The following is a 25,259-nucleotide window of genomic DNA, read 5'->3' as shown; positions in this document are numbered from 1 at the left end:
TTTGGCTATTGCTGAGCAGTGCTCCCACAGCATCAAGGCTGTCTCTCCAAACGCCCCCCCCACTCCCAAAGGCCAGTAGGCTGGAGGCGGGCAAGAGGTTTAGAGGGGACATAGCCAGAACAGCTGACCCAAACTGACCAAAGCAATATTCCATACCATATGACGTTGTGTTCGGCAATAAAAGTTAAGAGAAAGGAGGAGGGGGGGGGCATTTGTTGTTAAGGTGTTTGTCTTCTGGAGCAACCACTACGTGCACTGAGGCCCTACTTCCCAGGAAGTGGCTGGACACCGCCTGCTGATGGGAAGTAGAGAATAATTTTTTTTTTTCCTTTGCTTCTGTGTGTGGCCTTTGCTTTTCTTTATTAAACTGCCTTTATCTCGACCCATGAGTTTTTTTCATCTTATTTTCTTCCCCCCGTCCAGTTGAGGAGGGGGAGTGAAGAGTGGCTTGGTGGGCACCTGGCATCCAGCCAAGGTCAACCCACCACACCGCACCTACGGACACCTTACTCACAATGCCCTGAGCACCCTGGTGAAGCAGATGCCAGACTGAAATGGTGCGAACAGTCCTCATTATCAATATAGAATCATAGAATGTGTTGGGTTGGAAGGGACCTTTAAAGTGCAAGGTCCTACACTTGGGTTGGGACAATCTTCGTTATCAATACAGGCTGGGGGATGATGTGATAGAGAGCAGCCCTGCGGAAAAGGACTTGGGGGTATTGGTGGACGAGAAGCTGGACATGAGCCAACAGTGTGTGCTTGCAGCCCAGAAGGCCAATTGCATCCTGGGCTGCATCAAAAGCAGCGTGGCCAGCAGATCGAGGGAGGTGATTCTGCCCCTCTACTCTGCTCTGGTGAGACCCCACCGGGAGTACCATGTCCAGCTCTGGAGCCCTCAGCACAAGAAGGACATGGACCTGTTGGAGGGGGTCCAGAGGAGGGCCTCGAAGACGACCTGAGGGCTGGAGCCTCTCTCCTATGAGGACAGGCTGAGAGAGTTGGGGTTGTTCAGCCTGGGGAAGAGAAGGCTCCGGGGAGACCTTATAGCGGCCTTCCAGTCCCTGAAGGGGGCCTACAGGAAAGCTGGGGAGGGGCTGTTTGCAAGGGCATGTAGCGATAGGCCGAGGGGCAATGGGTTTAAACTAGAGCAGGGCAGGTTTAGATCAGACATTAGGAAGAAGTTCTTTACACTGAGGGTGGTGAGACACTGGAACAGGTTGCCCAGAGAGGTGGTGGAAGCCCCATCCCTGGAGACATTCAAGGCCAGGCTGGATGAGGCTCTGAGCAACCTGCTCTAGTTGAAGATGTCCCTGCTTGCTGCAGGGGGCTTGGACTAGATAACCTTTAAAGGTCCCTTCCAACCCAACACGTTCTATCATTCTATGATTCTATAACTCCCGTCTGAAACCTGCTTTGGCCCCCACGAGCATGCACAAGGAATAAAGACAAGGAACCCCGAACAACGCTGCCTCCCTGAGACATAGCACCATCTGTTGATGTGATGTAGACCCCCCCAGTATGAACTGACAGGTCAAAGCAACCCATTTTCAGCAAGAACAAAAGATGGGACAGGTTTATGAGATGCTCAGGAGTGGTGCCTCTAATGGCCAGCTCCTTCTTCCCTGCCTGTGGAATAATTACTAAATTGGCCAAGAATACAAAAGTACAGCATTGTTCACACATTAAGGAAAGTCATAAAATCAAGAGGCTTCTGAGGTAGAATACAGCCGCAGCTGGCACACAAAGAATGCCACATCTGCGATTCCCTGTACAAGGTTGTTTGCGAAACTACACGAGGGATGGAACGGAACGCGCTTGTTCCATGGCCTTCCCTTGTGACGAATAGCAGATATGGGGACGAGATGGTACTACGGAACACATAAGCGGCCTACACGCTACCCGAGCCAACATTTCGTCAAATGTTGATGAAATGCTGTCCTTTGTGCGAACTTTGCTCATTACAATGTACCAAAACACACCTCCGTCCCGGAGGCTACCCGCCCCCGAGGTGCGACCACTCCTCATAGAATCATAGAATCATTTAGGTTGGAAAAGACCCTTGGGATCATCGAGTCCAACCATCAACCCCACTCTACAAAGGTCTCCCCTACACCATATCCCCTAACACCACATCTAAACGACTCTCAAACACATCCAGGGATGGTGACTCCGCCACCTCCCTGGGCAGCCTATTCCAGTGTCTGACCACTCTTTCTGGGAAGAACTTTTTCCTAATGTCCAGCCTAAACCTCCCCTGCTGCAGCTTGAAGCCATTCCCTCTTGTTCTATCGCTAATTACCTGTGAGAAGAGACCAGCACCAGCCTCTCTACAGTGTCCTTTCAAGTAGTTGTAGAGAGTGATGAGGTCTCCCCTCAGCCTCCTCTTCCTCAAACTAAACAGTCCCAGCTCCTTCAATCGCTCCTCGTAAGATTTATTCTGCAGGCCCTTCACCAGCTTCGTTGCCCTCCTCTGCACTCGCTCCAGCACCTCGAGATCTCTCTCGTATTGAGGTGCCCAGAACTGGACGCAATACTCAAGGTGTGGCCTCACCAGTGCTGAGTACAGGGGGACAATCACCTCCCTCCTTCTGCTGGTCACACTGTTTCTAATACAAGCCAGGATGCCATTGGCCCTCTTGGCCACCTGGGCACACTGCTGGCTCATGCTCAGCTGCTTGTCAATTAGAACCCCCAGGTCCTTTTCTGCCGGGCAGCTCTCCAGCCACACTGCCCCAAGCCTGTAGCGATGCGTGGGGTTGTTGTGGCCCAAGTGCAGGACCCGGCACTTGGCCTTGTTGAAGCTCATCCCGTTAGCGTTGGCCCATCGGTCCAATCTATCCAAGTCTCTCTGTAGAGCCTCCCTATCCTCATGCAGATCAACACTCCCGCTTAGCTTCGTGTCATCTGAGAACTTGCTGATGATACACTCTATGTCCTTCTCAAGGTCATCAATAAAGATGTTGAACAGAAATGGTCCCAACACCGAGCCCTGGGGGACACCCCTTGTGACCGGCCGCCAGCTGGATTTAACTCCATTGGCCACCACTCTTTGGGACCGCCCATCCAGCCAGTGCTTGATCCAGCAGATCGTATGCTCATCCAGGCCATGAGCCGCCAGTTTTCCCATGAGAATGCTTTTCGAAAGTCTAGGTAGACAATGTCCACAGCCTTTCCCTCATCCAATAATCGGGTCACCTTGTCATAGAAGGAGATCAGGTTCGTCAGGCAGGACCTGCCTTTCCTAAACCCATGCTGACTAGGCCTGATCCCCTGCTTGTCCATTATATGAGTTGTTCTCCTTGAGTACACCAATCATAATAAAAGTATGTATGACTAAAGTCACTCAAACTCCACTTTGAAGATAAAAAAAAAGTATAAAAATAGCCTGAGAGAGGGGGGATATCGGGGAAGACACCATCGCGAACAAGTCGAGGAGAACTCCATCACTGACTTCCGGGACCAGTCGACGGGCTGAGCCTTTCTTCCCCCTCATAGGGACGCCTTTGGGTAAGACTCAGACTATACCGAGCGCTTCCTTGGGGAACTTAGAAATCTCTCTAGAGAACCTCTATCCTACATTTATAGCCAGGCTGTATCGTTTATAACTTTGTCGCGCGTTTTGTGTACTTAACAATCCTTTCATTTGCACGTGCTTTGCAGACAGTGTATTTATCACCGGCAATCCTAAGAACCTGTATATCTGTTGTTCAAATAAACTGCACTGTTTCAGTAGCTAGTCGTTTCGGTTTCTCACTGAACGCGACCAAAGACTGGAGAGTGGCCGTGCTAGTTCATGAGCACGACTAGACTGAAGGTGCAGTCCACTATTAGTGTATCCAAATCGTAACAGTTTCATACATATTAAACGCGACTGGACTGATAGTGCTGGATTGGGCATCGCTCAGAATTTAAACCTACCGCACCTGGCCTCCCACCTCGGTGAGGAGTGTTAGAACGCAAGGGGTTTATCTTCTGCCAAAACCGCTTGGCCCCTTTTCACGCAACACTGCCTCAAGTCTTGGCAGAGCCTCTGAGCCTGTGGCCCGAGGCCAAATACTGCCAGAGCTGGAAAGGGTCAAAACAACATGGGCTCATGCAGGACAGCAGAGAAGAGAAATATCCAGGCAGGGGCAGCCACATCCAGCCTGGGTCTGGGAATACACCAGAGGGATGAGGAAAGGACCTCTGGTCCTGCACTTTGACTGGACCATATGGGGAGTGAATCAACTACTCTTGGCCAGGTGGGGGTCTGTCTCCTTCCTTCTCCCATGGTCTGCCATGAGCCAAGGATAGTTAGGGACAATCTATCTCCTTCTGAAGGTCTGGTGTTGGCTGTGGCCGGAGGCAGGACAAAGCCTGCAGTGCAGTGTCCCAGCACAGGTACTCCTCAGATCCTTCCCAGGGATGGGCTGAAATCACAAGGCTGTGTAGCAGGGAGCTCAATCAGCACCTTTTTTATTAATATGCATCATAAATAAATAAATAAATGCGAGACACTTTGTTCTAACAGGGAAATACAAATTAAATATGGTGCAACGTCTGCTAAGCAATGTACAAGCAGGTGGTAACCTTGCAAGACCAGGGCCCCTCGCCATGGGGAAGCCAGCCGAGGCACGATGCTGCAAGTAGCGTCAACCCGGCCAAGGCACCAAATGCTGGCATGGCCTTTCATTAACACTTTTCCCCACTCGACGCACAGCGGGCAGCATGAACATGGCAAGGAAGGGGTTGACTGGCATTGCCTCTACCGAGGACCCCAGGACCCCCCCCTTGTGCTCATACACAACACTCGCCCCCTCCCCACCCCACGACACTGCTCAGCAAGACCAGAAACCCTATGCCAAGGGGAGCACCACCCCTCCCTCCCCATCTCCCCGGCTCCCTCTGGGATCACCCCCCTGCTCTACCTGCTGGGAGCGCTGCTCCCAACTCCAAAGAGCACCCTTAGCCCAGTCAGGGACCCTGCCCTCACCCCCTCACCTCCTACCCACTCTTCACTGAGCATCCCAGGGCATCCTAGGCACTGGCTTCCTGCTCAGCATGGAGGGCACAGGGACACCCCCCAAAGCACCCATCTCCACACAGGGTGGCTCTACCCATCCTGGACCTATGTAACACTGAACATCCATGCTCCTTCGTCATGATTCCACGCACCCCTTTGCTCCGCACGCACACACGTACCCTGTCCTCCTCCCCTGGCTGTGGCCAGGCACGGCCCCAGGCCCTGCAGTGTGGTAGTGCCAGGCCACTTGGCCCGCTACAATCCACCAGGCACCACTATTACATGTCAGGACAGGGCTGCTCCAGTGTGGAGGAGCCTACCTTGCAGCCTCCCTTCAAGCTGCAACGCAACCCATCAGCCCAGCCTCGCAGAGACCTTGCCAACACATGGTGCTCCTTTCCACCCCTGCGGCTGATGATGCCAGGGATGCTGAAGGCTGCAGACTGCACTGCCATCCCTGGGGAGGGGATGGCCAGCATCCTGCACCCTCCAGCATGAAACTGAGCCATGCAGTGGGGCAGCACTGCCCTGGCAGGAGCTTCTTGGGTTCCTGCTGTGTACGAGTCTATGGCCTACAGGTGCTGGAGATGGCATGGAGTGGAGGGGGCTCAGACGGTCCCTGGTGTGGCTTGCAGAAGGCCCCAGGGGACAAGTCAGCCTTTGGCAGCTGCACAAGGAGGAGCAAGAAGGAACCACCTACGGTTACTGCATTCTGTAATGGTAAGAAACTAGCAAGAAGCTGTGTCTGTTTCTCTGGCAGGGTGGGCTTCCCCAGATGAGCCTCAGCAGCTCACGGTACTGTGTTTGGCCTCCCAGCCACGTCAATAGTCCTCGTCCTCCAGGTGGGTGACGTACATGATGGGCACCAGTCCCTTCTTGGAGTCGAGGCTGCACTGCAGCCAGTCACCATCCACCTTGGAGATGACCTGCAGGATGTCCCCCTTGTTGAAGCTCAGCTGTCCTGCCTCGGTGGAAATGTGATGGCAAAGAGCTTTCACTTCACTGCAGGCAGAGGGAGGGGAGGAAGGGTTAACTTGCCACAGCACACACACTCCATTGAAGCCCAGGGACCACCACAGGCACAGAGGAGCGAGGAAAACACCCCCTGCCTCCCTCCCCAGCCAGGATCTCAACTGCCCCCCAGCTCCCCATTGCCTACAGATTGCAGAGTTGGGGTGGACGGATGCACAAGCTGTGTCACTGCCCTGATTCGTCTCCTGGTCCATGAGTACAAAGGGGACCAGGTGAACCGCAACAGGCAGAGCCGTGCCAACCCCAACCCACCATGTCCCAGCACTTGCAGGACGGCCACGTGGCACCGCTCACCAGGGAGGGTGGGCAGACAGGCCCCAGGCTGGCCATGCCTCGGGGGGCACTTCAGGTGGCTCTGGCCGGGGGGGCTCTGGCTCAGGGACTGCTTCTTGCCACATGCTTGCTCCGACCATCTGGGCCACCAGCTGGAACATGGACTTGTCCAAGCTCAGCCAGCCGGAGGGCAACCTGCAAGAAGGAGATAGAAGCAGGTAGTGGCAGGGAAGTGTACCCGGGGGGCAAGAAGCAGCTGCTCTCATGGCAAGGTCATGCCTTAGAGGTCTGGATCCATGCACAAAGTGCACTGTCTCCTGGCAGGGAGGTCTCAGCATCCTGCAGACACACCGTGGCCTAGACTGGGAAGGACATTTCCAGTGGCCATACAAGCAAGAAGGGTACAGATGGAGAGGCAATGCGGGGAGGGCCCAGCCACACGGGGCAACTTCACGCCTCCTCCTCACCCGTTGTGAGCAACGGGGATGGCTCCATGTTTTGCTCTCACTTAGTACGTGTTTTTGGGAGGGATGGGGGCAGTGCAGCAGGGGCCCTTCCTGTGGAGAGGGGGCTTAGGAGCCAAGGCAGTGGTAGAGCTCAGGCAGAAGATTGAGCAAGGGTAGGAGTTGAGGAGGGAAACGGTGGTGTGAGCAGGCAGGCAGGGCTGGGCAGGGGTGACAGATCTCTCTGTTCACACATTGCCTCTGATGTACCACCATGGTGTAGCCCAGTGGTCGGCTATTGACCTGACTTCCACCTGCACTGCTGCAACCCCAGGTTAACCAGCCCTCCCCGGCCCCATCCTTACCTGTTAGGCTGCCTGGGCTCTTTTTGCACCTTCCTGGACCCAAACAAGTGTCCCCACTCGATGGGCTGGCTGCCCTTTGATGCACTGATGCTGCTCTCCTCCTGGGGGGCTGCTACTGCTACTCCCACTCTTTGCTGAGTCCCAGTCTCCTTTTCCTTGCTGTGCTTCAGCTCTGTAAGCACTGAGTCTGGGGGGCTGCCCATCCAGAAGGGCCTGCTCCATTCTTTCACCTCTTCGCCGATGGGTACCTGCTGGGGCTTTTCCAAGGGCTCTTCCGCAGCTTTAGGACTTGGCTTGCTGGCAGCCTTGGGCCTCTCCTCCAAGGTACACTCAGCCTCTGCACCCTCCACCACCCCTTCGCGGGGGGGTGGTGCCTTGCGGGTCTCTGCTGACCTGGGCACAGCATTCAAAGCTGCCTTCTTCTTCTCATAGCAGATGAACTTCGAGACTTCAGACGAGCCCTCGATGTAAATCTGAGAGCTCTGCATGAGCTGGTACCACCAGCCTGTTTGCTTGTCCTTCTCCTCCCACGTGCTCTCTCGCACCTTCCTCCGCTCTTCCTCCCTGTTGGGAGCCCCCACCCCCTTGACCCTCTCACTCGCAGCTTGCTGGGGGCTGTGGCCTGGTGAGATGTCATCATCTCTGGCACCCACTTTGCATGCTTCAGGGGCAGTGCTGCAGTCGTAAGGATCCTCACTGCTGCCCCGTGTCCGCATTAGCTGCGGGGTGGAGTGTGTGGAAAGCAGCAGGTCCTGCTTCACACGCAGCAGCTCCTTTTGCTGCTGCTGCTCTTTGCCCATTTGCATCAGGTGATGCTCAAAAAGGAGGTCTAGGTTGAAGGGTAGCAGGGAGAGAGGCTGGAGCAGGAGCAGGAGCTCCTCAAAAAGAGGCTGACACACACTATGAGACAGGCACAAGAAGCCTATCGGCTGGTAGTGTGACAGGATGATATCTGTAGGGCAAGAGACATTTAATTAGATGAAAGGCCCTTGCCACCTTTGTCAAGCCGCCAAGAAGCTGCTGAAGCTATGGGGAAAGGAGTTGGACAATAGTTTTTGGTCACAGCTGTGGCTGCAGTGTGAGGCTCAGCACTGGGTCAGGGAGCACCAGATGTTCTGTGAGCTCTGGACAAACTGGCCCAGGTCCTGCTTCCAGTCATGCCTGCAGCCAGGACCTGCCTGTCAGACTGTCCACCAGGATGACCTCTGCCACAAATGCCATGTGAGTAGGGTGCAAATAAAGAGCATCAAAGAGGGTTGGCACACATTAAGATTCTCTTCCCCACCTCCTGGAGATGAACAAGAGCTGCAAATCTGGCCAGTACCAGTCCCCTGCAGAGAGAAAGGTGTCGAGGACAGCTGAATACATAGAATCATAGAATTGCCTAGGTTGGAAGGGACCTTTCAGATCATCTAGTCCAACCATCAACCTAACACTGACAAAAACCAGCACTAAACCATATCTCTAAGCACTATGTCTACCCGTCTTATAAATATCTCCAGGGATGGTGCCTCAACCACTTCCCTGGGCAGCCTGTTCCAATGCTTGATAACCCTTTCAGTGTCAAAATTTTTCCTAATATCCAGTCTAAACCTCCCCTGGTGCAACTTGAGGCCGTTTCCTCTTGTCCTATTGCCTGTTCCTTGGGAGGAGAGACCAACCCCCACCTCTCTACACCCTCCTTTCAGGTAGTTGTAGAGAGCGAGAAGGTCTCCCCTCAGCCTCCTCTTCTCCAGGCTGAACACCCCCAGCTCCTTCAGCCGCTCCTCATAAGGCTTGTTCTCCAGACCCCTCACGAGCTTCGTTGCCCTTCTCTGGACCCGCTCCAGCACCTCAAGGTCTTTTTTGCGGTGAGGGGTCCAAAACTGGACACAGTACTCGAGGTGGGGCCTCACCAGTGCCCAGTACGGGGAGACAATCACTTCCCTAGTCCAACTCACCATGCTCTTCCTGATACAGGCCAGGATGCTGTCGGCCTTCTCGGCCACCTGGGCACACTGCTGGCTCATAGTCAGCCGGCAGTCAACCAACGCCCCCAGGTCCTTTTCTGCCGGGCAGCTCTCCAGCCACTCTGCCCCAAGCCTGTAGCGCTGCATGGGGTTGTTGCGACCCAAGTGCAGGACCCGGCACTTGGCCATGTTGAACCTCATACCATTGGCCTCGGCCCATCGATCCAGCCTGTCCAGATCCCTCTGCAAAGCCTTCCTGCCCTCAAGCAGATCAACACTCCCACCCAACTTGGTGTCGTCTGCAAACTTACTGAGGGTGCACTCGATCCCCTCCTCCAGATCATTGATAAAGATATTAAAGAGAACCAGCCCCAATACCGAGCCCTGGGGAACACCGCTCGTGACTGGCCGCCAACTGGATTGGACTCCATTCACCACCACTCTCTGGGCCCGGCCCTCCAGCCAGTTTTTAACCCAGCAAAGAGTACTCCCATCCAAGCCATGGGCAGCCAGTTTCTCCAGGAGGACGCTGTGGGAAACCGTGTCAAAGGCCTTACTAAAGTCCAGGCAAACAACATCCACGGCCTTTCCCTCATCCACCAAGCGGGTCACCCTGTCATAGAAGGAGATCAGGTTTGTCAAGCAGGACCTGCCTTTCATGAACCCATGCTGACTGGGCCTGATCGCCTGGTTGTCCTGCATGTGCCGTGTGATGGCACTCAGGATGATCTGTTCCATGACCTTCCCAGGCACCGAGGTCAGGCTGACAGGCCTGTAGTTCCCCCGATCCTCCTTGCGGCCCTTCTTGTGGATGGGCGTCACACTTGCTAGACGCCAGTCAACTGGGACCTCCCCGGTTTGCCAGGACTGCTGGTAAATGATGAAAAGTGGCTCGGTGAGCACTTCCGCCAGCTCCCTCAGTACCCTTTGGTGGATCCCATCTGGCCCCATAGACTTGTGTACGTCCAGGTGTTGGAGCAGGTCCCTCACCATCTCCCTCTGGATTATGGGGGCTTCATTCTGCTCCCCGCCCCTATCTGCTAGCTCAGGGGGCTGGGTACTCAGGGAACAACCGACTCTACTACTAAAGTCTGAGGCAAAGCGGCATTAAGTACCTCAGCCTTGTCCTCATCCTTTGTCACCATGTTACCGCCTTCATCTGATAAAGGATGGAGATTCTCCTCAGTCCTCCTTTTATTACTAATATATTTATAGAAGCTCTTTTTATTGTTCTTAACATCCAAAGCCAGGTTAAGTTCTAGTTGGGCTTTGGCCCTTCTAATTTTTTCCCTTCATAGCCTCACAACATCTTTGTAGCCTTCCTGAGTGACCTGCCCCTTCTTCCAAAGGCCATAAACTCTCCTTTTTTCCCTGAGTTGTATCCATAGCTCTCTGTTCAGCCAGGCCGGTCTTTTTCCCCAATGGCTTGTTTTTCGGCACATGGGGACATGGGGACAGCCTGCTCCTGCAGGTTACAGTCTTTCCAGGGATCTGGCTGGGCTGAACTGTGGATCCTAACAAAATGAACTAGCATTTCTACCTGCAGCATTCATCTTTCACTTAATTTGACCACATCTGCAGTGCCCTCCCCCACCAGCTTTGTTGTCAGGTCTCACTCCCAGGGAGAGAGTTTGGAACAGGATTTGTGGCCGTTTGGCTCCAGTGAGATAACAATCTTACACCATAGACAGGACTTGCACCTTATCTCCAACCCCTTTGCCTAGCCTTCTGCATCCTGACAGCCCTAGCTATTGCTCACACTTCCAGCTCTTAATGATGGCTTGAAACAGATGGTTGTCTTCTGCTCCAGAAAAACAGGGTGCTTTCTCTTGCCACACTGCTCAGTACAAAGGCAAGTCTATTTTCCTGTCCGCTCCAGAGAGAAGTGCTGACTGCACACACAGACCCGAGAAATGTCTGCTGTCAGCCCCCAAACCTGCCAGAAGATACTGGGCTGGACTTCTTGCAGTGCATGGGGCCCTGGGCTGAGCACAGGCTGAGCCAGAAGCACTCCCAAAGGATCCAGCAGGTCAAGGGTGTCTGTCTCACTGTGCACTTAACACTTAGTCATGCTGCTTCTAAGCATCTGGCAGCTTGGCCATTGCTGCTGGGTTATCTGTACATTCCAGAAACATTTCTAGTTGAAAAAAACAGGTACATCCAGTAAAATCTGCTTTTAATTTGTCAGAAGGTTTTCATTTCCATTTCCCATGCTTGAAGGGTTTCAGCTAAGTGTGCGCACCTCCAGACAGATGAAGCTCTCAGGCACTGGGCAGGGAATGCAGAAATTTGAGGAGGGTTGGATCTGGTCTCCTGCAGGTAGGTTCAAGGATCTGCATTGGGGGTGATAACCTTGGGTACTAGCTGCAGCTGGGAAGGACATGGCTGGCCAGGCTCGCCACAGCTCAGGTGGAGGGAGCTGCACGGAGCTTTGACTTCCACCTCACTCCCTTTAGCTGAGCAGCCCTCCAGCAACACGTACATTGGGAGCAGAGGGGAGCAGCCTAGGCTGAGAGACCAACAAGAGACATGCGTGCCTCAGAGCTTAGATCTGTGCTCTATATTGTGCAGAATTTGGCCCCCACTGCAGCCCGCAGCCCTTAGGCTCTTACCTTCATGGTCGTAGAGGTGGTTGAACCAGAACTCCAAGGACCGGATACTGCAGGAAGGGAAAACAAGCAGGGAAGGAAAGAAAAAGTGAAAATCAATTCACTCCCTTCATCCTAGCTGTTCTACAAGAAGAAGCAGCGTGGCTGGAAAAGGGCATTTACACAGCATATCCCTGTGAACCTCAAGACCTAGTGAAAGGACAGTCGTTCACTTCCATCAGCATGCACTGACCACAGCCGGCCAGCCTGTCACAGAGCCAGTTTGCTTTACATGAGGCACTGTATAACCATAACCCCTAACAACCATGTTTCCATCCAGTTTCCTCACCATTTAGCTCCTATGCTCTTGGCAGAGCTTAGCTTTGCTGAGAAGGGCTCATGAGAGGTAAATCATCTACAAACATGAGACCATTGCTGCAGGCTTGGCCCAAAATATGCTGGTAACCTGTGCCAGCAGGGGAGAGCTGAGCCATCCTGGGTGGGGAGAGCAGGGCAGAGCTTGCTCCTGCTTGTAGGGGTCCCCCAACATTTGGGGATATTGGGGACTCTGTTGCCACTGTCAGAGCTCTTGCTGACCGCCGGAGAGGAGAAGGGAAATACCATCCTAACACCATTCATCCCTTTATCGCGGCCGCCTTCTGTTCAACACAGAGTGTAGTGTGCACACTCCTTATCCAATCTGGGAGGGTCAGCCTTGAGTCCTGAACCAGGACTCCTTCAAAGCCTCATGCACTGGGATTCACTGCAGCTCCAGGAAGCAGTGATTTAAGCAGGGATTTTCAGGAGTAATTTATGCATATGTTATGTCTATCCCTATATGAACCCTGACAGACAGACTCTTCCCTCCTAATGTTTTGGGGCTAAAACAAGCTGACAATGTTCTTCAGTGGGCTACAGCCAGCCCTTCTCAGTTCTGGCCTGGTAGGGGTAGGTTTTGATCCTTCTGGAGTTCCCTGAGGCTCACAGCTTCTTCCTTCCCTCACCCACAGCTGGGGAGTGGCTTCCCAGGTTCCTTAAGTCTTTTCATTGGCAACTGTGCCTGCTTGCAGTCAAGGACCAGCACCTGCTGCCAGCCCTGGACAGTGACATGCAGTCAGCCCGGGGAGCCTGCTTACTTGAGGAGGCCAAAGATGAATGCATTGAACCTCATGGTGTGGTTGGTGAGCTCTGTGTACTGGCTGATCTTGCTATTTAGGCTGTGCAGCAACTTGGTAGAGGGGCCTATGGAGAGAAGTGAAATGTTGAGATTAGTTGTGGTCAGCAAAGCCAAAACGGCATCACGGGAAGGAGCATCAAGGCAAAGACAGAAGTTGGCTGGGTGCCCATGCCCATATGTGCATTGCCCCTCCACCAATCATCAAGATGAGCTCGCTCCATCCCAACAGTTAGACTTCACAAGGGGTGAAGTTGTGGTCTGTCCCAAACTGCCACTCCAAAACTTTGGGAGAGTTTCAATGGATGAAAGTACCCCAGAGACCTGTCTCCCACACTTCAGGGACAATCACGGCCTTCAGCTCAAAATCAGCAGGTAAACAGAATATTATGGTGAGTGGTTATAATTTGGGGTATCTGCAATCACAGAGATAACCCCAGAGTTGGAGGTTTGCCACAAACAGGCTAGGAGGCTTCCCAGCCCTGGATGTAAGCTCTTCATGATGCAGAAATCAGTGTGGCCCTGCCATCTGTAACCTCAGAAAGGAGTTCTCCTGGATGGTAGCCACTGCCACAATCCAGGGTGCAGACTGGTACTAGCAGAGGGTGCAGGTGATGCGGGCATGCTTGAGCCAAATGAGCCGTGTGTGCAAATTTTCTTACAGACCAGGCTAGAGCACAGTTCTGCCTTATACCGTAGCTGTGCAGGACTAAAGATGAAGGTCTAGAAACACCCTGGAAACTTAGAGGAGGGAAAAGGGCATTCTTGTAGGGTTTATTTCTGTCTTTTTTTTTTTTTTTCATTGCTAGGGTCTGTTATAGGACAATTTAGAAATTTCAGGAAAAATGACAATAAATATTTGGACAGAATAGAGCAGTGGCTCTCCCACCTTGCAAGAGCAGGTCAAGGTGCACCTTGTTCCGCACAGGGAGACAGGTATTATTCTGCATCCCCATCCTTATAGTCAACCTTCCTAGCACCTCCCAGCCACAACACAGGAGTACCGCAGAGCAATGGGCATCGCTGCACACCCTCCATACCTAGCTGGGTGGATGCCTCCACCACGCTCCAGGGGATGTTTCTCCTCTGACCAATGATCATGTCCAGGACATAAGCCTTGAGCCCGTCACTCAGGATGTCCTGGACAGCAGGGCACAGGTATTTCAGGATGAGATGCCCCACGTTGGGGCTCACGGAGCTATTCCCAAGTTTGGCCTAAGGGAGAACAGGCAACAGGGAGAGGGTTGAGTAACTGCTCTATAAGGTACGGACGCATGCGAACAGTCCAGTCCCACTTGCCTACTACAGATACCCAGCAGGCAATATCCAGGCTACAATGATGCTCAGCAGCTCCTTGAACAGGCAGGCTCTTCCCCTTCACCCTTGCTGCCTCATACACCAATTCTGGGTTGCTCCCTGCAAGGTCTGCCCCAGGCTGGGATGAGGCAACAGCTTGGGAAAAGAATATCCCAGCTTGAGAAGAGGATATCCCAGTTAGAAGGGATGCCCAGTTCTCCCTAAGGGTATAACAAGGCTTTCCTGCTGGAGGAAGAAGAGAGTAGGAGCTTTTTCTGCTGCTGTAGATTTTCTTGTTGCTATTTTTGAAGTAGGAAGCAGCAAGCGACATAGGAACTTCCAGTACCGAGGGTACTTAACTCAGTGACATGCTGAGCTATGATTCCTAGGAATTACTATAAATAAACAGGGCGAGGGCAAAATGGATGGACAGAGCCCAGGTTGAGGTGAGGAAGCATGTAAGAGCCCAGCATCAACAGAGCAGGGACATATTCTGCTGCATACAGTCCTTGAGCTGCCAAGGGGTCTATCCAAAAGGGTCAGCCCCAGATCTTGCACATCACGTCAGTGGTCCCAGGCAGTTGTGTTCAGGGCACAGATTTTACCAGCTGAGCTGGAATTACACTGGCCAGTTGGCACAGGTCCACGAAGGTCCTGAACTGAGACTTGAACTTCTGGGTCAGGAATAATCCTGCCAGATTCATTGAGCTTTGGGAGCATCAGGGACAGGTGCTGCCTTTTGACAGGTGAATGCTCAGCCCTTGGCACACTGACACATAATGAAATCCCAGATCAAAACCACAGTGCTGTCTGGCAAGTAAAGTAATGGGGGAATGTTGCGATTATTCCCCAAACCAACAGGAAACTCACGGTGAAGCTTTCAAAAGCTGTGGAAATCCAAACAGCTCCAGTTATGCTGCACAGCAATCTCTGCATCAGCAACAATTGTAATTAGGGGCAAATTACCCTGGGCTCTGAGATAAGATTGAATGGGCTTGGAATCTGTCCCAGTCAGGTTTCTCCTTGGGGATGGCACTCCAGGGCAGTTGTCATGTCCAAATGGTGTCACATTGCTGCCCCAGAGTCCCTGCGACTGAAGCAGAGCATTCAGCTTTGAGAGGAGGCACCACAAAGATGCTGAGTGTCACAGGACTGCAAACACTGGCTGGTGCAAACAGAAGTGAGCTTGCTCTGCCTGCTCTCCCCAAAAATGGGAGATGAGGGGAGCACAGGCCAAAGACAGCCAACCCCATGGGAAACCTTGATGAACTCTGAAGCTAGTGGGTTCGTGTTAAGGGCTATAGGGGAAGCCCAACTGCCCCAGATGGGCAATGACTGATGCACTTTTTTATCATTATGGAGCCCTGTGAGACATCAAGGGACTGGGGACACTGCGCTGTGCCCTGGCATCAGTGCCAGAACAGAATTGCTGGATGGGTGGAGGAGGGAAACACAGCTCTCCGCTATATGAGAAAAAAGAGCTGGTGTACTGCATCAGACCAGAAGTCCAGTTGGCCTGAGCTGGCCTGATATTCTCTCTTATAAAGAGCCATGAGAAAGTACATAAGAAAGAGTCAAACCAAAGCAAACATACATAATAATTCCCCTTAATACTCTCCCAGCCTACAACTACTTTCAACTCAGAGACTACCTAAGCTGGACATGATTCCTATGTGTTTAGTTGACTCAATGAATTTCTCTTCCCTGTATTTTTCTGATCTTCCCTTAAATTCACATAACCTTTTAGCACGCCCAGCATCATACAGCAAGAATTGTCACAGATTTACTATCTACTGCATGATGTACCATTGCCTTTGTTTGTTTTGTTCTTGGTACTACTAGCTTCATTGGATACCCTGTAGTTTTTTAACTGGAAGAGAATGGAGAGGCAATCTTTCTCCATCCTCTCCATGTCACTCATGATGTTGAGAAGCCATACTGAAAGCAAGATTTACCTTCACCCCTGGATCCCTGCTGGTTCCAAAGTGAGCCACAATCAGGTCAACAGCAGTGTTGATTGCCTTCACCAGACCTAGAGGGAAAGACAGAGTCAAAGAGCTGCCTGAGGGGCTTCTAGGACAGACCCTGACCAAACACTTCATGAAGAAATCGGGCAGGGCATTTCAAGCCCATGTCAGCACACATGCCTTCTCTGGCAACATGATCAGCTCATGTCGAGTCTCTGCCAAAAGCATGCAGAACCCCTCCTAACTCCTCACCAAATCTATCCCTTCTGGTTCCAACACTCACATATCAGCCCAACAGTATGACAACCTTTAGAAGTGGCTGAAGCGTAAGACACCCTGTCAGTGTTCCCAAGGGACATGGACCATCACCTCCACGCACCATCCCTTGAGGGAGCAGAGATGGGGTCTGAGGCAATGAGTCTTTAGCTGCTTTTATCTTACAGGGTGGCATGGCAGAAGCCATGCATTTGGCAAACATCAAGGGCTACCAGGATGCTGAGGGGACTGGAGCACCTCTCTTATGAAGAAAGGCTGAGGGACTTGGGTCTCTTCAGTCTGGAAAAAAGACGGCTGAGGGGGGACCTTATCAACGCTCATAAATACTGAAAGGGTGGGTGTCAGGAGGATGGGGCCAGGCTCTTCTCAGTGGTGCCCAGTGACAGGACAAGGGGTAACGGGCACAAACTTGAACATAGGAAGTTCCATCCCAACATGAGGAGGCACTTCTTTACTTTGAGGGTGGCAGAGCCCTGGCACAGGCTGCCCAGAGAGGTGGTGGAGTCTCCAACTCTGGAGACATTCAAAACCCGCCTGGACGCGTTCCTGTGCCACCTGCTCTGGGTGACCCTGCTCTGGCAGGGGGGTTGGTCTAGATGATCTCCAGAGGTCCCTTCCAACCCCTACCATTCTCTGATTCTGTGATTCTGTGAAACTATGTAATGACTTTCAGTAACAAGCCAGTGGTGGGTAAGCTGACATCTGCATCGGTATGATGCAAGAACAAAAGTGGAATAGAGGAGAAGGCTGCCATCTGGTAATCACCAACACATAGCTGGCAAAGGCATGGGAACCTTTCTGCACATCCCTTGCCTCTGACATGATACCGAGACAGCTGTCAACAACCCAGTCCCCAAAGCTTGCCTCTACCATGGGTCTCATCACAGCCATATCTTGTCCTGCTTTGGAATCCTTTCTCCCGCCCTTTTACATAAACACTTTACCATGGAGGACCCAACAGACCTTTTACCTAAATTACAAAATCTCAGGCTAGCACATCTGCAACATCACACAGATTCACAGATCTACCCATGTATACTGAGACAGGGGTGGCAGCATGCCCTGCCTCAGGGTCATACTCCTGTGCCTGCCTGCTCTCTCTGCCCTTTCTTGTGGACTTAAGATCCTTTCTAATCATACTTCCTGGGACAAGCAACTCAAACATACTCTGGCACGTGGCATGGTGCAGAGAACACAAGAACCTGCCGTGGAAACAGACATCAGTCCAGGGGGACGTGTAGTTACGATGCTACGCAGAGAAGGGCAAGGAAAGAAACCATTACGTCTACAGAGATGAGACAGAGAGAAGCACTATTTGCCTTATGCTGTGCTATGCCACACCCTCCTCCACTGACATGAGACGCACGGACTCACCCTTCTTCTGCAGCAGGTCGATGGAGATGGACTCTGTGTTGCCATCTGGGGAGAGGCAGAACTCAGCAGGGGGGTTCTCTGCTAGTGAGAAGTAGTCAGGGAAGAAGTCAGTGTAGGTAAGCTGTAGTTGCCTCATAGACTGCCCTGCAGGGCCAAGACAGGGAGGAGAAGGATCAGCCCCAAGCCCTTATACCAAAGCCTCTCCCACATTGTTTGCTTTTCCCAGAAGCAACCTGCACCAGCAGGAGTCCTCACACCAGCCTGTCCAAGACAGCAAGGCTTGTTACTCTTCCAGCAATGGTTTGCAACATGAGCCTGTAGAGTTCAACCCCGCAGCCCACCCATCATCTGGCTCCAGCTTGACTGGGGGCCCATGGGCACTGGAAGATACTGTGAAAGGTTCACCCTCATGAGCTGGTGCTAAGGAAAACCTCGCTGCACCAGACTCTCAGGGCTGCTGTGCAGATAGCCCCAGCAAGTGGGGTCAAAAGTAGAGCACAGAGAGAATCCCTACTTGTCACACACAGGCATCCACAGGCAACAAACTACATGCTTTCTGCCTATCCCCTGAGATGGTCTCTATTTTCAAGGGGTGACTTTTGCAGGAGCTCTTTCATGTGCTCGATTTCCATCTGGTTCATTCCCCAGCTCTGGGCTAGGCATCTTCCCGTGAAAGAGGTATGAAGAAACTGTTTGGGTTGGCAGTGAGGTGTAGAGTTTTGGGGAATTCACTCCATGACTTGGGGCTGGCCTCAAGAATGCTCTCCTTCCCACAGACAGACCCCTCTGCTCCTCCTGGAGGACTCTCAAAGGTTCAGCCAAAAGCAGCCTGCCACTCTCAGCCCTTCCTACACAGGTTTTGGAGGACAGAGAAGACCTTAAGGGCAGAGCATGGAGAAGACAGAGCCCTACAGTGTTGCCAGCTGCCCCATGAGAGCTACAGACCAGCACCTAGCATGCTGCCAGGGTTGGGGCAGATGGGCAGACACTGTGGGGCACAGACATGAGATCTCCAAGGGACACAACTCCTGTATGAGACATGAACTACAAGCTGGACACAGTCCAGGAGCACTTGCTGAGGTCTGAGCTGGCTCTTGGGCCATTCACTTTCCCCTTCAATCCAGCCCAGAGCTGGACCTGACTACTCTCACCTTGTGGAGAAGGGAGGCTCCACACAGGGTGTACCCATCAGTGAGGCAATTTTCACCTTCGTCTTGTACCCCTCAGCCCCACTGTGAGCAGATGCAGAGCAGAGCAGGCAGAGCAGTGATGAAGCCAGGCATAGCTGAGATACTGAACCTGAGCCCCAAGGTCATCTCCCAAGACCCCCCCAGCAGAAAGGTGGTGCACACCGTTCAGCTTGCAGTGGAAATGGCTAGTGTTGAGCGTGCCAGGAAGCTCAAAGATGGGGTTCGGCCGGGGCTCTTGCTGCCTCTTGTCTAGGCTGCCTGCTAAGCCGGGCAGCCCTGAAACGCGGTCCAGACCCAGAGGGTTCCTCCGCCTGTACTCCTGCCACTTCAACGCTTGGGGGGAGAGGTGGTTTGCTATAACACCGCAGCACCAGACAGGAGGATGTGAGCAGACAGGAGGACATGGAGGAGAAACAGAGAGAGAAAGGATGAGAAAGAGGAAGGACAGAGAAAGAGAGACAGCAAGTTAGTTAAAAGTCCAGCAGCGTTTCAGGACGTTCACATACATACATGAAGGGAGGTGGAGGCCACAGCCTGGCAGAGCAGGGCAGGAGCCTGGGCAGCCTCATGGCTGCAGGCAAAGAGGGAGCAGGTTTGGGGTACAAGCACCTGGTGTGGGGTGCTGTAAGATCAGCAGCCCCATGCTGCCCTCTCCAGAGACACAGTGTAGAAGTCAGGACTGGACAGACATGCTCTTAGCATACGACTTTCTTTTGCAGGCAGAGTGATGATGGGAGCTGTTGGGTGCTGCAGCACCCAGATGCAATTTTGCCCCGGGCTGCAGCTATAAGGGAGGGTGGTACTATAGGGAGCAGGAGATGTTCCAGACTAGCATGTCCTGGCAGATGGGAACCTACCACTGAGGGGCCGCATTCCCATGCTGCTGAGGGAACCAGAGCTGCTGGTCTCACTGCCACTCCTCCAGTGGGGATCTGCATGGCCTCCCACTCTGCTCACGGGCATACTGTCCACCGAGAGGGGCAGGAAGGACTCACTGTGGAGTCGGTACTCGGAGAGTGGTGGGCTTGGCTGCAGCGATGCCTCCTTCTTGGGAACAGGTTTGGGGTTCTCCTTTTGCCTCAGGGCATCAGCTTTGTTGGCTTGGGAGGGCTGCGTGGCACTGACAGCAGGGGAAGGCCTCATAGGAAGGAGGCTGGCAGAGATGGGGCAGGATCTGCTCATGGGAGGCTGACTTTCTCCAGACCTCTCTGTGGTGGGTGAGGAAGAGGAGTCCACGCTTTGAAAGAAAGGCACGTTGCATTGCGCAGGAGAGTAACTCCCCAGGGGGGATGGACGGGTTGTCTCGGGGGCAGGTTTCTTAATGCAGCCACCATTGCAGGAGGCAGCTCCATCCACTGAGCGTTGGGTCAGGAGCGTGCTGTGGGCTTGGCTCCCCGCTGATGCTGACTGCTCTGCCGAGGTGGCCGAGGCTGAGGACCGTGAATTGGAGGAGATCTGCTGGATGGAAGGCCAGTTGCTGGACAAGTTGTAGAGTTGGGAAAGGCTGGAGGCAAAATGGCTGTGCAGAGCACGGGCCTTGGGTGGCTTGCTGAAATGGTGCTGGAAAGCAAAGGGCTGGATGGGCAGAGTCGTGGGACGCTGGTCCTTGCTGTAGCGTACCACAGGTTTGCTGTCTGTGCCACCACCTTCAGGGAGAGAAAGGGGGACAGAGTGTAAGGATGGGCAGAGGGACAGTCATCGTCAGCCTATCAGATCACAGGCAAAAGGGACCCTGCTCTCAGCTGCGGGAAGAGGATGAGCTAGAGGCCAGGGACACAAGCAGAGTAGTTCAGGTCTGAATGGGTTACACACATCATGAGCTGGCAGGGTAAAGACATGTGGCCCCAAATGCAGAGTTTCCAGCTGTTGACAGCTGTCTGTAAGAGTAGGGCACTGCACTGGGGGCTTCTCTCTCCTGATAGGGTCACCAGATTCCCATCCTTTCCCCATCCCTTGCTCCCAGGACAGCACAAGCCATGGCCCCAAGCGCCTGCCCTCAGCCTGCCTCCATCCAGGCAGTACCACAAAGACATGGCCCAATGCACTGTGGTACAGAAAGATTTCTTAACCCGACTCACCCAACGGAGCACAAGCATTACATGCAATAGCACCGCAGCTCTGCATCCCACATTGCACAGTGCTGTCGGAAAAGCCGCTTGCTTCCTCTTCTCCCTCCCTCCTCTTTCTCCTGTAACTGTTCCCCCTCTGAGCACACAGCTCCCTTCTTCCCCCTGCCTGTACCAGACCCAAGCAGGCCGTTCCTAACTGAATCAGGCTGACAGCAGAATAAGAGCAGCTTCCAACCCTGGAAAAGGCAGGTCTGCTTCAGCAAATGACTGTCAGGGATTTCCTAAGGGTATGTGCTGGGGTGATCTCCTACACATGCATGCCTGCAGCTCCTGGTGGGGCCACAATATCCTGAGGCACACAGCTGAAGCGTGACACGCTGTGCACACAGTGCACAACACACACAGCACTGGATGCACACACGGGTCTGACTGGGATCCCTGATCGCTACACCGCATCCCAGCATGGCATGGCAGCTTCTGGCTTGCCTTCCCCACCACTTCTCCAGCCCACAGCAAATCCTGGGACAAAGGACCCATCCCAAGCAGAGCCCTGGTGTTACTTTCTGCCTGTGGGGTGTGCCAGGCCTCTCTCCCTATAGCTAGTCTTTAGCAGGTCTTGCTTTCCCTCTCGTCCCTTCTCAGACCCTAGACCCTCTAGACCCTCAGACCCCTTCATGCTAGACCCTAGAGGGTCTCAGACACTCTAGGGGTCATGCTGCTCTCAGCTGGCATGAGGCAGCTCTGCCTCTATCTCCAGCTGCAGCAGGAGCTTTCCACACAGCACTAATGCCTGTCTTGCTGCCACAGTGCAGAGGAAGGGACCGCAGCAGGGGGTGCAGGAACTGCTGGTATATATTGCCCTGAGAGCTCCTGCCTGCCCCCTCCTTCCACTCCCTGAGCAGCTCTTGCTGCTTCCAAGCACTCCCTCTGCAAACCAAGAGGGCTGCTCCCACAGCTGCCTTCTCCCAGCAGAGACCTGCCTTCCCCGCCATCCCACACCGAGTGCATATTCAAGGCTCAATAAACAAACAGGACAATACACCAAAACCTCTTGCTCCAAAGGCCAAAATCTCTCACACACCTTCCATGGCAATGAATGACATGTTCTTCCTATCTCTCACAAGAAATTTTCAGGGCATTAAATGGAGACAGTCAAGTCCTTGGCATGTTAGGGGCTATCTACCACAGCAGTCTGGTCAGAGCCCCATTTTAGATAGGCTCTTACCTGTGAAACAGGTACAAGAACTGTCTAGGGCAGAGATGGAGGTCTCCTGCTATGCTGGAGAAATGGTCGCGTACCTCTGATGGGACTGTCACGCAGCTTCCTCACCAGGACATGTAACGGCAATATCGAGGTGGAAAGCAATTAATGTATTACAGACTTTCCTGCAGAGGGAGCTGGGACAATTACCCTCCAGAGGAACCTTTGCTGCAATCCAATGCTCTGTGGAGGATATGGCCAGGATATTCCAGCAGACACACAGCTTCTCTAATCTCTGCAGGACTCATGTTGTAAGTCCTGGCAGAGACTGTGTGAGCTCCCTGACCCTGCACTGAGAGGAGACTGCTGGCTATGCCTCTTCCCTCCCCACCTCTGCCCCATGTGGCTCCAAAGACGAAAGGCTAAAAACTCCTCAACGGTTCCCTTCCCTTCGTCTGCTGGGAACGTGGCTCTGCTGAGCATCTTCAAATCTCTGTCTTGGGAGCTAAAGGCAGGTGGCTCTCATGGACTGGGGGAGTACAACGCCCTGGAAGGGAGACAATTCTCCAAGCTGCACAGACCCTAAGTGCTAATGCCATGACCTCCCTTATACAATATGAGAGGTTTGCACAAAACCTCAAAAGGCTTTAGAAATACAAGGACAGGACACTTGCACTGATCTGGGTCTGAAATAAGCACAGCAGGGCTTTGTCCCAAGGAGTGGCAGACCAGGAAACAAAACTGCACAGGCACTGGTCTCCCATCACCATGCAGGTTCCTCTGCTGCTCCCCTCATGTCCCAAAAAGCAGACTTTATTTTTACTTCTCCATTCTGCCTAGTTGGGCTCCTTACCATCTGCTTGGGCTCTAACGTCTCTTTGTCCGTGGCCACTGGCAGAGCTACCTGAGAAGCTGGCATCTGCCTCCATCAGCAGGGAGAGAGAGGCTTGCTCACCTTCCCCATGCCCACTGGGGACGGTCTCACTGGAGCCTGAGTCTTTGGTGGGACACAAAGCCTGGCTGTCCCCAAAAGCGTGATTCAAACAGAAGCCCTCGCAGCTCTGTTTCAGGCTGTGGACAAAGGGCATGGGTGGAAGACCCTGGCTGCGGCGAGCTCTCTCTTCAAGGAAGGTTGGGCAATCTCGCTGATTCTCGGGGATAGGTGAGAACTCCAAGGAGGAATCGCCACTGGACTGGAGTGGCAGGGGGGTGCCGTTCTTTTTCCTGCCTTTAGCCAGTTCAGCAAAAGATGTCACTCGCTTTGGGGGGGAATTCTGGATGGGTATTGCTGGACTTTCACTCAGCTTGACTGGACAGCTCACCATGCGCTCCAAAGAGCCCAGCCTGCTGCTAGGACTCCTATCCAGGTTCTGATCATAGCTCCTGGAGCGCTGACAGCTTGTGTTGAGGTTAGGTGGTGACACATTCACATAGACCTGACCCTTAATCATGTTCTGGGTGGCTTCTCCCTTTGCCTCCTCTTCACTGCACTCCACATTACTTTCTTCTTGTCTCAGGTCAGGTCTTCTAAACAGATAGTATTCAGTGGGCTGGGCTGGGCTACCTTTGGTATGGTCTTCCGAGCAGCTAGTTATGGAAGATCCTGCTGGGCTGGGGGATGACTGGGAAGACAAGTCACACGTGACTAACTTATAATAATTCTGAGTAGCCACAACAAGCCGTGCTTGGCTTCGGAAGCAGGCAGTGAGATCTGAGCTCTCCAAAGTACAAGGCTCACAGTGGAGGTGGCAGGAGTTACAGTTAGCATCAAGGACAGGTGAGGAGGAGTGTTGACACCCACACACCTTCCCCGAACTCTCCGGGTGATGTGACCCACAAGACATTTTGGATTCTGTGGGCGATGAATGCAAATCCAAGTAAAAAGCTCCTGTGTCTGAGTGGCTGCAGAAGGAAGAGTCAAAGGACAGGTTGGCTGAATTCAGGTTAGATTGAGAATGGCCGTTCACTTTGTTGTAGAGAGCACTGAAGTTCACCAGCACTCCATCGGAGCTGTTGCAGGAAGAGTCACTTATGTAGCCCATCTTTTGGTCAATCACTTCGGACTGACTTGATGAACTGTAGCAGTGACAATGCTGGAGCTCTGACCTGGAACAGCTGCATGTCTGTCTGTGCAGGGCATCCTGATTCCCCGGCGATTCACCCGTGTTCTGGTTCCACTCCTGGTTGCCACCATCGAAGGAGAAGCTGCCACAATGGCAGCTGCATTCATCCAGCTCCATGCATTCTGAGGCCTGGTGGCACTGGTTTGCATTGTTCCTCTTCTGGACGTCATCACTGCTGATTTTGTCCTCTTGCCCGTCTACCACACCGGACTGGCTGGCCATGTTCCAGGATTTCACAATGTGATTGGAGTCATGGAGGTGGAAAGGGGGCAAGGCCAACTCATGCAGATGAAAGGGAGGTTTTCCAGCCACAAGGGAGTTGTGAAGGTGGAAAGATTTTTGACCCAAGTCATCCCCAAAGATGCTGAGGTCTTCACCCTCATTCAGCAGGAAAGGGTTATGTTGCTTACTGATACTACGGACAATCAAGTCCCTCGCTTTGCCGCCTTTGCTGTCTGAGGCCTCTGCTGAGGTTTCGGAGGCCTGGAGAAAGCTGCTGTACACCAAGGAGTCAGTTTGTGAAAGGTTTCTGCCCAGAAGGGCAGAGGTCTGTGTAAGGCCTAGCTCTGGCTGGCAGAAGGAGTCGGTCCTTTTGCTCACAGAGCAGCACTGTCTATCAGGGAGCTGGCAATGCACCAAGGGAATGTGATGGACAATCAGTGTCTCGCCAGCCAGTTTGGGTGAACTATCCATGGTGAGGAACGCTCTTCAGGACATCAGTTAAGCTGGTGCTACCCATGGACAGGTAGGGGCGCGCATGAGAGGCTGGGAGGACACTTCTCATGGGGGAATTCAGATACCTAGAGAGAGATAAAAACACAAAGGAAGTCACGTCTCAGGAAAGGCAGTGACTATTTAAAGCATCATTGGTTTGACTGAAGACTTCATGACCTAAACAGACTGGTCCTCGTCAGCACAAGTACCTGAGCACAAG

At 53.1% G+C, this 25,259-nt stretch overlaps 1 protein-coding gene across 1 annotated transcript; it reads right to left on the bottom strand.

Moving 5' to 3' along the window:
• Window positions 1-5,826: 5,826 nt before the first annotated feature.
• LOC128902036 (AP-4 complex accessory subunit RUSC2-like) lies at window positions 5,827-25,018 on the bottom strand. The gene is made up of 11 exons (XM_054184360.1): window positions 23,056-25,018; window positions 19,790-20,578; window positions 19,095-19,286; window positions 17,743-17,886; window positions 16,081-16,157; window positions 13,870-14,044; window positions 12,792-12,897; window positions 11,680-11,726; window positions 7,119-8,070; window positions 6,332-6,505; window positions 5,827-6,007 (listed from the first exon to the last, which is right to left on the bottom strand). The coding sequence occupies exons 1-11, from the start codon at window positions 25,016-25,018 to the stop codon at window positions 5,827-5,829; spliced, it is 4,800 nt and encodes a 1,599-aa protein (XP_054040335.1).
• Window positions 25,019-25,259: the final 241 nt, after the last annotated feature.

This window comes from Rissa tridactyla, chromosome W (assembly GCF_028500815.1).
Source record: "Rissa tridactyla isolate bRisTri1 chromosome W, bRisTri1.patW.cur.20221130, whole genome shotgun sequence".
NCBI classification, from domain to species: domain Eukaryota; kingdom Metazoa; phylum Chordata; class Aves; order Charadriiformes; family Laridae; genus Rissa; species Rissa tridactyla.
This window is presented reverse-complemented; position numbering and strand designations above follow the sequence as displayed.